At 38.3% G+C, this 15,515-nt stretch overlaps 1 protein-coding gene across 8 annotated transcripts in view; it reads left to right on the top strand.

Moving 5' to 3' along the window:
• LOC145359130 (V-type proton ATPase 116 kDa subunit a 1) overlaps positions 1 to 15,515 on the top strand; it is a 66,118-nt gene that overhangs the window by 16,934 nt on the left and 33,669 nt on the right. For 6 of the 8 annotated variants that reach the window (XM_080213534.1, XM_080213529.1, XM_080213530.1 and 3 more), the window contains exons 6-11: positions 6,002 to 6,105; positions 8,530 to 8,656; positions 9,864 to 9,946; positions 11,663 to 11,756; positions 13,334 to 13,546; positions 13,984 to 14,134. In XM_080213534.1, the coding sequence (XP_080069660.1) occupies positions 6,002 to 6,105; positions 8,530 to 8,656; positions 9,864 to 9,946; positions 11,663 to 11,756; positions 13,334 to 13,546; positions 13,984 to 14,134 (772 nt within the window). The remainder of the gene's footprint in view (positions 1 to 6,001; positions 6,106 to 8,529; positions 8,657 to 9,863; positions 9,947 to 11,662; positions 11,757 to 13,333; positions 13,547 to 13,983; positions 14,135 to 15,515) is intronic. The other 2 variants (XM_080213536.1, XM_080213535.1) reach the window with 1 other exon arrangement.

Here is a 15,515-nt window from a genome sequence, read left to right as displayed (position 1 = left end):
GGCCTTTATGTGACTCCAGAGCCACAGCAATGTGATTGACTCTTAACTGTCCTCCGAACAAGAAAAATGCGATATGGACAATAAATGCTGGCTGGCTAACCAGCGACACACATCCCACTATTAAAAACAAATATTTTTTCACACTTGAAAAGGAACTGTCTTTGTCACAAATTATTTTACTGAGTTCCTAATTAAAATCAATGCTCATGTAAATTTTGAAAGACAGTAGCCTCTGTCCAGACAACCTTTGTTCCAGGTTAGGACGTTTCAGTTGAGAATGGAACGCAATGGCCTGGATTTTGTCGCTGTAATAGTGGCAAAACTGTGTTCGCCCTCATTGCAGCAGTGAAACTGACCAAAACTTCTGGCATTTGCACATATGCATTTACATGTGAAATCAAAGTGTTATCAGTGATTCCCAGTTTCTCTAGAGGTTGTATTTCTGCAGACACGGCAGAAGGAAGTTCAAAATTCCTTGAAATGATGTGAATTTTGAGTCTCACTCTTGACCCACTATTTTAACAACTAAGCTTGGAAAGTAACATGATGAATGTTCTATAAACTAGGTTTCCAACAGAACATCAAGTTCTTAATTACTGCCAAACAGCCTCTGATCCTGAAGAACTAACTTTAAATTTGTGGAATATCAAATTTCCCCATTATTGTTTTATTGGTTTATATGTCATAAGTTTGATCAACTTCTACCATTGTTCCATCTATGGTGCAATCTTTATTTTGTTCTCGTGGGGTGCAAAAATGCTGAAAAGTAAAAGTTATTTTTCTGTGCATTTTCTAGTATCTAGTGAGAATTCATCACATTACTGCTTAACCTACTTGAATGACACCACTGCCTGGGCTATTGGAGATCCTCTATAGTTGGCATTGAGATAAATGAGACTGATGCCACAGAGATCACTATATCTTTGTATCCAACTTTCTTTCAAGTTGGGGGTGAACATCATTATGTTGCCACTGGCACCAGTATCTCTCCCAGTCAACCACTGTGGCTGCAATTGGCTTTCCCTTCAAGTGTTTTTTAAAGTCTGTTTCTAAATTGCTGAGATGAATGAAGTCTTTATTCCAAACAAGATAAGGTTGTGTGAATCAGATGATTTCAACACCAGTACACCAATACCAATTGCTCTAAGCTCTTATGCATTCACACCGTTCTGTCGGCAGCTTTATATTCCTGATTACTCATTTTGTATTGCAATGTTGTTCCTGATATCTGGTGTTCAAGCTCTCTGTTGAAGTCCAGTAAAGGAAACACAAGTTCTGCTTCTTCATAAATTCACTTTAATTTTTGATTCAAGTCACGTACACTTCCAACACCCAGTGTCACCTATAAGCTCTTTTTATATCCCAGTGATATTTTATTAAATCATTAATATCCAATTCAGGATTTAAGTAGAAGTTAACTATTAATCCATTCCTAACATCTGGGTGCTACTTAGTAAGCAGATGTGAAGCCCAGTGCTTGCTTACAACACACACAAACCCATGCTTCACTGGGACAGCTCAACATCTTTTACTGATTTCCCCCTGGATTTTATTTTAAAATATGCATTTGTATAAGAATATCCTGTCCAGAGCTTCTGCTCTCCAGTAGACATATTGGAAATGCCAGCCTAGGAAACCAAGACCTGGAATCATGCAGATATAGTGAAAAATTGTGCCTTAGCTTCCAGTGGATATGCGGGAAAGTATGTAAACCTGGGTGATTGACATTAACCAATAGATTTGGTATTGCTCCTTCAAAACCTGAGGTAAATATAAACGGGTTTATGTGCTGACCCTCTGAACTGACTGTAGGTAAGGTTTGTTGATTGGTTCTTAACACAGATTCCAACCCAAACCATTTCATTTTACATTAGGTGTTTACTTTAGTGTCCACTTTTTGTTCATTTTTTAAAATGAAGTAACTGGTTTTAGTGTACAAGACAAGCCCTCTTCTCGGTCATAACAGATTTGCTTTGAAGATTTTTAATTGTGAATTTAGAAGTTGCACGCCACAACTTTATTCTCTAGCCTTTGCATACATTAAATGGCATGATGGTACATCTGGCATAATGTAACTTTTTTACTGTGGTTATTTTTAATAATGAGTACACAAATTGATAAACATTGAATTCGGAATTTCCTAAAATATTTTTTGTACTTCATCTAAGTTTTCTGTAAAATTCATATAGGGGTTAGTAACCTTTTTTCAGGACTTGGATTTTCATCCAGCCAGAATTCTTCTTCAGCTGGAAATGTTCTATATGGCATGCCTTTGAACAGCCTGAACAAAGACGTGGTTGGTTAGACTCCACAAGAAAAGAAAATGTGAATTCGGCATTCGGTTAGCAATCTCTGGCTGCAGAAGTGACTTGGCATCGGACCTGGAAAATTTTGGATTAAAGTAGTTGTGGGATGGTGGGATTGTTCTTCTGAAGTTAGAACTAAAATTATTTGTGGTTGATATTGAACTTGTAGCCCAAGTTTAAAATTGGCCTTGCCTCTTGGCTGCCTGTTAGAGAAACCAGCTAATTTTAAATCAGTTAATATACTTTATGCCTAAAATAGGATAATGTTTCTTTCTCCATTGTTTAGCAGTAGGAATTGAGTACATTATTCCCAATTAGACTAATTTAACAATTGTGAAGTGCACAACTTGACTAAGTATATACTGTTGTGCCTTTTAGGCTGCAGGCAATAAAATGTTAGAACTTCAATATTAAGAAAAATAAACTATTAAAGTAACATGAATCAAATAATACTGTCACTAAACATTGAAGCTATGAAACACTGCCACATTCCTCCTCCTCAGTTTATGTTCATGTAGGATAGATCACATCTTTTTGGTGTTATGAGTTAGAGGCTAAAATGATTTGCCTACTGCTTGGATGGACCAACATACTGGTATCAAGGTGAAAGCCACTTGGGTGATATGATTGGGCCTTACTCATTGCACAACTGGGAAGCAGTATAATAATATGATATTAATTCTAGCTTCTCATGTTTTAAAATATCTAGGCCAGAATTTCATTGCTAATCCACAGCCGTTTTATTGCGTTAAAATCTGTTCCAAAATGCTGAAGTGATAAAGCCACAAGTTTTGTTAGTTATTACAAGTCAGGAAGTCACGTACTGATCTTTTGCAGCAAACAGATAGAATAAGCGTCATAAGTTACACTTTTAAGTGATCCTTTGTCTAAAATTAACATGTCCGTGCCTTATGGTAAGAATGCTGCCTCTGTATTTGGCTTATTTTTTTTTCTACTCTTGGATTTTCTCCACTGATAATCATGGGCACTGCCCTAAGGCTGGCCATTGGGAGAACTGAGCAGGGGACTTTTTTCTCATGTGTTCTACTTATATGGAGGCTCATAAGAGTGACATCTGTGGAAGACCACCTTCACTTGAGACCCAATGCCCCAGCAAAATAGCCTGGCTGAGTTTAGAACCTCATCGTATTCATAAATGCATCAGCTTCTTGTCAAATATTTGAACTAGGATTTATGAAAGGTTTCACATCCAGTTATTCAGTATTCATTATATTTAGGAAGTATTCATTAGTATTTCATAAAAAGAGCCACAACTTTTAAAGATTTGCATTTAATAGATATGGAGTGGCAGCCAACTTCTAAATTAAAATTTTTAGACATAATTGTTACCCTCCTGTGTGTGAATTTTTCACTTGTTTGTGATGTTTCTGCAGTGGTGGAAATTTAGAAAGACGCACTTCATCAATCCCTTAACAAATTCTATCTAGAGCTGCCGTCTTCAATGGGCTGAAGGTTCTGGCCAGAAGATTTCAGAGGAATGGGGAAAATCCATGTTAAACACCTTTAGTGCTTTTTCCATGAACACTTTTTTTCGCAAGAATTCAGATTGGATATCAGTTTCACAATTTGCAGTGTTATAGTTTGCTATTTTCTCATGCTTTACATCTGCCTTTGCTGACATTTTATACCATCAGAAAATGCTTGCTATAACTTGTTAATATGATCAATTGCAGTTGTACTGAGGGTGCACAGTTTGCCCTGATCTTGAAGCGTTTTCCTGGTGATATTGCTGTAAATTTTAAAACTGCTCATCCTCTTCTAAGATATTTCAAGTGCATGGGACATATCTCTTTAATTGGTTACTAAATACTGATAAACCCATTTTCACCTTGTTTCAGTTTAGAAATCTAGATATCCATTTGACAAGCTCTTCTAATGTTTTGGTAGTGCATACTTCAAGTTGTGGCAAAGCATCAGTAAAGATGTAATGTTTCTGCAAGTTACACTATTTCTCTGATCCAAGAAAGGCATCTTGATGAATGAGGCTTTTGAAGATGGGCTTGATTGCAATTGAAATATGTTTTAATTACTGTAAAATGTAGCATTTAAAGTGCTCTTTGACTTTCATTTATACTAAAAATTTGGTATATTTAAACTCAGTATAATGTATACACCTAATTTAACAACCAGTGTTGTGGACCACTTGATTCAGTTGCCATTAGGTACAATTGGTGTGATTAAAAACCATAGCCATTCTTAAATTAACATATTTAGCCTTGAGTCAGTGCATGTTATTTGAATGCAGTAAAGAGACCTTTCCATTGCATTATCTTGAATACCAAATACACTGATCTTCCAGTACTTGAGTACAAAATGTATGTCTTTGGAAATTGAATATTACTGAAAAGAGACACATTGCTGAAAGTTTTCATTTTGCACTCATCAGAACAAATGCAAAAGTGCTGAAAATTCAGCAATCAATTTATACCACAGGAGAAAATGGTACTAATCTTTTGACAGATCTTTTCTCTTGTAACAGACTGTTCTGATGGTTGGAAATTTGGCATTCTGGCATTTGTCCTGACGAGTGCAAAGCAAAAAATTCATTGCCTTTTCTGTCTTTTCAGTCATGTTTAAGTTCTATTCTCCCAAGTGATTATTTGTATTTGGAGTTCTTGTGAACATTGTTAATGGGATGCTTATCCTATTGGGGCTGACCAATTTAATTTTTCGTTTCACGTCCCCACCCACTAAGTTGTGGAGACGTTGTGTTTTGCGAGAGAAGGATATGCAGAAATGGGACTCGCTTTAGAAAGCATTCATTAATTTCTTTTAGAATAGAATTTTAAAATTGCTATGGTGGACCATTTTGTGAACAAGTGTTAATTAAATATTGTGACATCTTTATGTTTTCAGAAAAAAGATGGTAGGGCATTCCTAAAGATACAACCAATTGATTTAACAATACTAATTGACTAAGATCAAGTGTAGTGTTGGCGGTCCTGCACTTGATAGAAGTCAATGAGGTTACACTGAGGCTTCATTTGAAGCAATTTTTTTAAAACGGCATCTTTTGGCTAACATGCAAATCAAGAGATCAAGTACTGCAGGGGATGCAGTGCCTGTTTCTATCAGCATGGATGACTGTCTTGTCAGTTTGGATCTGTAATATCTCACTAGTTGAGATTGACACTAGTAGCTTAAAAAAATTGAGGGTCAATGGAAATTGCTAGTGAAAGGTGCAATAAATATGTTCCCTCGTCACCTTCGTTTTCCATTAACAGACAACAGCTTTCTCTCCACAACCAATTTGCAGCCACAAGTATTAATATAACTTTAAAAAAGCAGCAAAATTGTCAAAATAAATTGGCTAAGTAATTGTTAACTAGGTGATACTATGTCAGTATCCTATTGATTTAAAAAAAAATTTCCACTTCTGTGACTGTCTATCATTGGCCTGTACATTTTTGTATCATATTAATTTGAGTCCTTCAGGAATACATTATAACCTGCTTGAATGAAGCTGCTACTCATCTCTACTTTTTTGGTTTCCTGTGCATCTTTGCTTTCATCCCTGTATTCAAAGTCCATTGTTTTCACTGTTCAGTCTGTTTTTATTTTTATTTTTTCTTTTGGTGACTTTGTAATTTTTGTTTTTCCTTTTCTCCTGGTTCCTGGTTCCCCTGCATGCCGCTAACTGATTTCATAGTGTGTTAATTGATTTGTGAATTCAGGCTGAATTGCATCATCAGCAGATGTCTGATCCAGACCTACTGGAGGAATCATCTTCCCTACTGGAGCCAAGCGAGCTGGGACGAGGTGCCCCTTTGAGACTTGGGTAACTTAATTTGTTAATTAAATTTGTGTTCTGTAATTTTAACTGGGGCTTCATTCTTCTGAAAGCTGACACCCTGTTCCTCTGCCAAAATTGCTCAAATTAAGATGAGTAAAGATGATCAATTTATTGATGGATGGATGGATGGATGCAGGTGGCTCTTCAGACACTGAAGTTGAGGTTCAGATGACCTAGGAACTCACATTTGAGGTCCATTCAAACCTTTTTGTAGGATATGGTTGTTTTTTTCTCTCGTTTAAATTGGTTGCTTTGTATTTCAAGATTTTTTTAAAGTGAATTTCTACGTAACTTTTCTTAATAACCAGTTTGCTTTGTCTAATTGGAACTTGTTGCATAAATTAGGTTTAAAAATACATGGCAGCAATAGGCATTTGTAAAGTCTATTAAATGTATAATGATTCCCAAGCTGCTTATATCATTGAGAGAAAGTCAAAGGAGGGGGGATGGTGACCCAACATTTAGCCAAAGAAATTGGTATTAGGGAGAATATTTAAAGGAGGTGGAAAGGCAAAGGTTAGGGGACATCCCCTGATGCCTTTGTGAAATGTTCATCCTCTGTTTAAATTGTTTCATGGACATGCCAGCTCATACCTCTAGCTTTCCCCTATCATGCGGCATTACATCTCTCTCCTATTTCCCCAGCATAGACAACTGTGGCTTCAACCATCCAACCCCTCAGCATTTGAAGTTACTCCTTTCTTAACCTTTAACACTATCTCTTAGATCAATCTTTTGGTTGCCTTTCTAATCTCTTGTATCTTGTTGTCCCTTTAGTATATTGCTTGGACATGGCACATTTTTGAAAGTTCAGGGTGTTGTATAATTGCAAACTTTTGAGCAGGTCATTGGCAGTGAGTAAAAAACTGCAACTTTGCATTCCAGCATGATCCCAATGAAATTGAATAGTTTTGACAGAAGTGAATGAGGCCCAAATGGAGCTTTTTGTAATTAGCCAAATTTTCAAATGGATAAATAAATGAGCAAAGTAAGCAAAGAGTAAATGCCCATTGTTCTTGAGTGAAGGGGGCCAAGGAGGTTAATAGATCGAAGGCTTTGGGGACAATGACATCAAATATGGAGGTGATGAAGTGGTTGAGCCAATTATCAACAGTACTGTAATGAATGAGGGTTAAAATATTTTTCAGTTGGGAGTTGACACTACAGTTGTAAGTAATTGAGTCTTTTTTCCAGGTAGATACAAAATGGAGTTTAAAGTGGGTATTGAGGAATATAACAATGTGGTTCCAAGTTCTCCTGTCAGTATTGGGACCATTGGAGTGGCTAGGACAAGGGAGATGATGAAGAAAGTGGCTTGCACTACTACATTCAGCAGAGTTTTTAAATGTTGGACGCATACAGACGAGAAATGAATTAAGAAAGTGAACACGGAGAGCTGAGCTGGAGATTGAAATCATCGTGCGCATGGTGGTGCCTTCAAGGAGAGGTGTGAGGTGGAGGCAATAAAGCTAGTCTGCAGATAGTTGACTTAGAAGTAGGCTCATTTCTCATCCTATGTCTCCACATTTCCTCAAGTTACCAATCTTTAGTTGTTCAGGAAACTTTGAATTGGGGAATTAGCAGCTTTTCTAATGCTTACAGTGTCGTAGAATGCCTACAGTGCTGATAGAAGCCATATGGCCCATCGATTCTGCACTGGCCACAGTCCCACCCAAGCCCTTTCCCTGTAACCCCACATATTTACCAGGCTAATCCTGTGATGCTAAAGGCCAATTTAGTATGGCCAATCAATCTAACCTATACAACTTTGGGCTGAGAGGAAACCAAAGCATTTGGCGGAAAGCCGTGCCAATACGGGGAGAGCATGCAAACTTGGCAGAGGCAGTAGCCCAAGACCAGAATCAAACCTGGGTCCCTGATGCTGTGAAGCAGCAATGCTAACCGTTGTGCCATCATACTGCCCACCCTCAATCAACTGAGGCCTGAAATAGTTTATTTTATCTGATAAGTGTGGGTGAATTGAAGGTGCATGTGTATTCTGGGTGTGCATCACACATTCTTTTTGAGAATGGCTGTTCTTCAGTACAATCAGTATTTTTTTAAAGGGCATGTCTTTCCGGAAGGCGTAAGTGCAGCACGTTTAAAATTCACATCCTTGATTTCCTTATTTAAGTACTTATACAAAATTCTTAAAATCAGATTTGTTCAAAATACAAACCAAACAATGCTAATTTTGTGAATTGGAAAAATTGAAGTGTAATGTGATAGTTTTCCCATCTGTTCTTTTCAAAAAAAACTTGATTTTTTTTTAAAGAAATGTTTTGTAACATAATACAAAGCATTAGTTTGCTTGACCAATCTTGCAATTTTTGACAAGACAATCCTGGCCTGCATTTTGCCTATGTGTACTTGCAGCTTTATAACAGTTCATGTACTTTTTACATACAGCTTTGTGGCTGGAGTGATAAATCGAGAGAGGATCCCAACCTTTGAGCGGATGTTGTGGCGAGTGTGCAGAGGGAATGTCTTTCTACGACAAGCTGAAATTGAAAATCCTCTGGAGGACCCTGTTGCTGTAAGTGCTGTTGATGAAATTTTAATAAGTTCCTAACTTAAAGTACAAAACATTCTGGGGATACATGAGTAGCCTTGCTGTTCGTGACGTTTAATTTTGTGGTAGCACTGTTATTGCATTAATTTGGAAATCAAGTCATTTGAGACTAAATATATGAACCAGTGTAAAACTATTGTAGGTACTTTCAGGGGTTGAAATCGTGGTGCCTGCTCTACAGAACGTTGGCAGCATCAGTTGGTCTGGCAATTGCTGGTTCCAGATAAGATTGGCACCTCTAGCCTGGGGATTGTAAATTACAATGCTATTGTCTGACTGCGAGAGCACACCAATCGCACTATTCATAGCCGGCAATATAGTTGTGATGGTAATAAAATGTGCCATTCTCTTAGGTGCTACCCATGTCGTCTTGAGTTTAAGAGCAAAAAATGACATTTGTATGGACTGTCGAGATTGTGGAATCTCCAATCTATTAGAGTCAAATGTTAGGGTGAATCAACTGATCCCATTTAATACACATCAACTTTGTGGTTGCTGACATCTAACAGCAACCTCGCATTAAAGGACACCATGCTCAAGCTCTTACCACAGGCTCGATGACAAGCATTCTCCTTGTTCGGGAGGACTGCTGGAGAGAAAACTGTTCGTAGGATATGACATTGACTCCCCCAAATCATGTGACTATCTGGATTTACATTTGGATGTTTTTGTCTTTTAAGTAAGCAAGTGAATGCCAGCAGAAATGTTAAATCAAGCTGGAACCAAGGAGACTGCAGCAATGAATAAAGTTGTTGCTGGTTGTAATATTCTTTATTGGACATTACAAACCATCAGGTTTTTGGCAGTGACTAAATGGTGCCACGCATGCTAAGGAATGAATGTAGCTTGCTGTAAGTGATACAATCCCATTGTATGAAATGAATTGGCTTTGATATCCAGTATTTGTCTTGCTAATCGTATTGTGATTTCTAGTAATCCAGAATAGGTAAGAAACATGGCCATGACAACATTGCCCACATGTACAGGCTACCGATATAAGTAATGCCTTAAAGTCTGAAAGACCAGAACTGGCAACTTTTCTGTTCACCCCTTCACGCTGCCAGGGCTCAATAATTTTAATTGCTTGCATGTGGATCATGGCACAATTTAAAAATTAAGTTTCTTTGCATTCCTGGTAAAACAGATTCCACGTTGTGTTCCCTTGTTTTAGGGGGGTCAGGTGGATAAGTCTGTCTTCATCATTTTCTTTCAAGGTGACCAGCTGAAAAATCGGGTGAAGAAAATTTGTGAAGGGTAAGATTTGATGACTTTTATTCAGTGTTTAGAATCCAGTTAGTTTCCATTGGCTGAACAGTAGACCCTTTATCCATCATAGTACACTGAAATTCATGCCTGGAACTTAATGTTAAATCTGCTTTCTTTGGGTACTTGTCTGAAGTTGTCCAATTTGAGATTTAAATTCCCCTATAGCTTTATTTAATTGCTTTTGGATTTTCAGTAAGAATGTAGTTCCTAAATGGGTATTCTAGTTTAGAAATAAAAAGAAAAAATCAGCTGGAAATCAGATCAAACCATAATGATTCAGAATACCCATTAGCAAAATTGTTGTTTCCAGTACCTTGAATAATGCCAGGCGCTCAACTGGGTTGAATTCCTTTTTTGATTGTTCTGAGCTGTTTGACACAACAGATTGGCTTGCTAGGCCATTTCAGAAGCCAGTTGAAAATGAATCACATTTCACTGTGTCTGGAGTCACATCAGGAAAGAGGGGCAGATTTCCTTCCTTTAAAAGGCAGTAGTGAACCAGATAGGCTTTTAGGACAATCGTTTTTATGGTCACTATTATTGAGACTAACTTTGAACTATTTAATACATCTTGAATTGAATGTAAATTCCATCAGCTGCTGTGGTGGCATTTGTTCATTTTAAAGTTTATTTATTAGTCACGAGTAAGGCTTACACTGCAATTAAATTATTGTGGAATTCGCCTGGTTACGCCACACCGGTGCCTGTTAGGGTCAATGCACCGAACCAATACGTCTTTCAGGCTGTGGGAGGAAACTCACACAGACATGGGGAGAACATACAAACTCCACACAAACAGTGACCTAAGCTGGGAATCGAACCTGGGTCTCTAGCGCTGTGAAGCAGTAGTGCTAACCTCTATCCTTAGAGCATTACCCTAGGCCTCTGGCTTACGAGTCCAGCGACACTATCGCCATACCGCCGACTCCCAGAAGAAACTGATCATTTACTTAGTAGATTTTGATGGTTTATCTCTGAAAATGGCAGCATTTTAGCTTTTTTTGTTACTTTGGTTGACTTTACAAATGTTTTATTGTAATTGCAGTTTGTGGTGTGTAAATGTTCCCTGATGTTAAACGCTTTTGAGTTACCTCATTGAAAGTTTGGCACTAGAGTTACAGTTACTCTCAGGTTTGGGATAAGCACTGGGAAAACATTGTAAATAATTTTGCATTATTACAGTGGGATTTTAAACTTGTGATAATCTTGTGCAAGTCTACTGGGACAAAGAAATGTTTCTGATGTGATTTGCAGTTGTATACCTTATTTGCAATTTAATAGCTTTGAACAAACTGCAAGGTAAATGTTTGGATTGTTTCTGTAGCTCAGCACTTCCAGAAATCTGTACAGCCACTGTCAGCTTGTTTCCAATGTGTGCCAAATTGTTTTATCTTGGTGGCAGATTACTAACCTTTTATATTGGAGCTGTTCTCCATTATAACATACACATGGTATAGTATTCAGTTTGCATGATGGAGTCCAAAGTGGCAGGGCATCTCCTTTTAGCGTTAACCTGATCATCTGGAGCTGCGACTGATCTGCAGTCTTTGTTGTAGTTGCAATGATAGCACTAACTAGTGCCTCGGTTTTGTTTTAAATGGGATCATAAAACTGGATGTTTACATAATAGCAGGATCTACTTGAAATAAAATTGTTTACTTCGATTGTTCCTGCCAGCACTCTAAGAGAACCTTGTTCTTGCAGGTTCCGAGCCTCCCTGTATCCCTGCCCAGAAACTCCGAATGAGAGGAAGGAAATGTTAGCTGGTGTCAACACACGAATTGATGATCTTCAAATGGTATGGTGTTTGGCATGTCTTATTACTTTTTTTATATAAGTTTGTTTATTTATTGGTGTCCAGTTGATTTCTGGGGTGGCAGGTCTGTCATATAAGGAGAGACCAAGTTGATTAGGATTATATTCATTGGAGTTCAGAAGAGTGAGAGGGGATCTCATAGAGACATAAACTTCACACGTGGTTAGACAGGGTAGATTCAGAAAGAATGCTCCCAGTGGTGGGGGGGTCCCAAACTAGAGGTCATAATTTGAGGATAAGAGGTAAACCTTTTAAAACTGAGGAGAGGAGAAATTTCTTCACCCAGAGGGTGATGAATGTGTGAAATTCACTACCACAGAATGTAATTGAAGCCAAAACATTGTATGATTTCAAAAAGAAATTATATATAGTCCTTGGGGCTAAAGGGATCAAGGGATATGGGAGGAAGGGGATCAGGATATTGAATTCGATGATCAGCTGTGATCAAACTGAATGGCGGAGCAGGCTCAAAGGGCCGAATGGCCTACTCCTGCTTCTGTTTTCTATGTTCCTATGTTACAAGTTAGCTTACGTGAGCACTCTCAATGAGGTTATTGTGAAAATCCTGTTGAAGTACACTGGGGTTGAAGTTAGTGTGGCCACTGCACCTAACCAGCACGTCTTTTGGACAGTGGAAGGAAACAGGAGCATCTGGAGGAAACCCATGAAGACATGGGGAGAACGTGTAAACTCCACACTGACAGTCACCTAAGGCTGGAATCAAACCCAGGTCCCTGGTGCTGTGACACGGCAGTAATAACCGCTGTGCCACCATGCCATGCCATTTAAATAATGTGTTGATTTAAAATCTGAGCTTTCTGTTGGCCATGCAAATGATGATTTATTAGGGGGCTTGTGTCAACCAGTTAAAGTTTTTAACAGAACTGTGAGGAGAGCAAGAAAATTTCTGTCAAGTATGGGTCAGTGTTTGTGAATGAGTTGTTTTACCTAGTCAGTAACACAGTAGTCTGTTTTCAAAAATCAACTTGGAATGGAGCATTCGGGATAATTGAGATGTAACTGCTGAGTTTTATTCCATTTTTCCTTCTCAGAGGCATCTGGTTTAAGAACATAGAAATTGGAAGCAGAAGTAGCGATTCATTTCTTTGAACCAGCTGTACCATTTAATATGATCATGGCTGATCTTATCCTGGTCTCAACTCCACTTTCCTGCCTGCTTCCCATAACCCTTTATCTTGCTTTTCATCAGAAACGTATTCACCGCTTTCTTGAATCTGTTGATTGTCCTGCCTCCACTGCACAGATTCACAACCCTCTAAGAGAAATCATTTCTCCTCATCTTAGTTTTGAACCTACCTCTTCTCACTGTATTTATGACCTCTTGTTCTAGAATGTCTCACAAGGGCAAACGTATGTTCAATGCCCACCTTATCGATCCCCTTTAGGATTTTATATCCCTCAATCAGATCCCCCCCACCCCTTGGCTAAGCTGAGATCTGCAACTCTATGTAGGGCTAATGTGGGCCTATTATTCTGGTGCAAAGTATAAATTTGGTAAATGTAAAACTGTTTCATAAGATTTTCTTTTCTCTCTCCAGGTCTTAAATCAGACAGAGGATCATCGTCAGAGGGTTCTGCAGGCAGCTGCGAAGACAATTCGTGTATGGTTTATTAAAGTACGGAAAATGAAGGCTATCTATCATACCCTTAATCTCTGTAACATAGACGTCACACAGAAGTGTTTAATTGCTGAAGTCTGGTGTCCAGTTACTGACTTGGATTCAATTCAGTTTGCCCTCCGCAGGGGTACGGTAAGTCACCGTAATACTAATTCAAGTGAGCTCCTAAACTTTTAAGTTATTTTAGATGAGGTGTCTATGACTTGTACCTAGGCAACACTTCTAGCATGTGACCAAATGACAAATTATTATAATTGTAAATTCCACGAGAAAATAGACTCTGGTTCTAAAAGAAGTGAAAAGATGAATGAAATTTCGATTTTTTTACCCTAATTATATTCCGAAGCTTGAACATATTTGGAGTTTCATTTTCAGTAATGGCCTTAATAGACATGAAGTGACATTTTAGGCTTTCTGCAAATATTTTATGTTCAAACTTTTACGGCTGAATGCTTATAGCAGCAATCCTGAAGGCAGTGAACCACAATTCCCTGAGTAATTTAGTTTCACTTGTAAATGTATTTGGACAATTCCTTCAAAAGCCCATTACAGAATATTGTTTTGTGTAGGAACGCAGCGGATCCACAGTCCCATCCATCTTGAACAGGATGCAAACCAACCAGACTCCTCCAACTTACAACAAGACCAACAAATTTACTTACGGCTTTCAAAACATTGTGGATGCATATGGAATTGGCACTTACAGGGAGATCAATCCCGGTAAGTAACCACAAGTACAGACATGATGCAACAGGTGATTTATTATGGAACATCATGTCTGAACTGAGCACACACTTTTTGGTTCTGTCTTCACGAAAGCATGTACAAATAACCTCCCAGAAATATTCGTGAACCAAGGGTCTAGTGGGTGGGTGGAATTAATGGAATCAGTATTAGTAAGGAAATGTTGGGAATTAATGGGGTTAAAAGCTGACAAATCACCAGGCTGATCTACATTCAAGAGTATTGAAGAAAATGGTCCTGAAAATTTTGGAAGCATTGATAGTCATCTTCCAAAATTCTATAGCTTCTAGAATGGTTCCTATAGTTTGGAAGGTGGCAAATGTAACCTCACTGTTTAAAAAGGGAGAGAGAGAGAGATAAAAGGGAGACTTACAGACTAGTTAGCCTAACATCAGTTGTGGGAAGATGCTACAGTCTATTCTAAAAGATGTAATAACAGAACAACTGGAAAACATTGGACAAAGCTAGCATGGGTTTATGAAAGCAAATCACACTTAACAAGTCTATAGGAGTTTTTTTGAGCATATAATTAGTGAAATAGGTAAGGAAAAACTGGTGGATGGTGTTGTATTTGACTTTCAGAAGGTTTTTGATGAAGTACTTCATGAGAGGCATGTGGACAAAATTAAAGCACATGGGAAAGGGGGTAACGTATTGGCATGGATCAAGAATTGGTTAACAGACAGGAAACAGAATGGGAATAAATGGATCCAAGTGGCAGGCAGTGGATAGTGGAGTTCCACAGGTATCAGTGCTTGGACCCCAACTGTTAGGATATATATACATGACCTGGATGAGGGAACCAAATATAACATTTCCGAGCTTGCTAATGGCACAAAACTGGGTAGATTTGAGAGTTGAGGTGGGTGTAAAGAGGCTTCAAAGTGATTTGGAGAAAACATATGGCAAGTGCAATACAAATATGAAATTATAGACTTTGGTGTGAAAAGCAGAAAGAAAGAGCATTATTTAAATGGTGGTAAGTGTGGATGTACAAGAAGGATCTGTGTGTCCTTGTACAGCAGTCAACAGAGATGGAGATGCAGGTGCAGCAAGCCATTAAGAAGGCAAATGGTATATTGGCCTTCATTGCCAGAGAGTTTCAGCTCAAGTAGGAATATCTTGAGTGAAACAGGCCTTTGAGACCACACCTGGAGTGCAGTTTTGGTCTCCTAACCTAAGAAAAGGATATATTTGCCATAGAGGGAGTGCAGCGGAGGTTCCCTAGGCTGGTACCAGAGCTAGTGGGACTGTCTTATGAGGAAAGATTAGTTTGGCCCTGTATCCACTTGAATTTAGAAGGATGAGAGGAAATCTGATTGAAACATATAAAATTCTAATGGGGCTGGACTGACTA

Source organism: Carcharhinus amblyrhynchos, chromosome 27, assembly GCF_965287045.1.
Source record: "Carcharhinus amblyrhynchos chromosome 27, sCarAmb.v2.hapA, whole genome shotgun sequence".
Lineage (NCBI taxonomy): Eukaryota > Metazoa > Chordata > Chondrichthyes > Carcharhiniformes > Carcharhinidae > Carcharhinus > Carcharhinus amblyrhynchos.
This window is presented reverse-complemented; position numbering and strand designations above follow the sequence as displayed.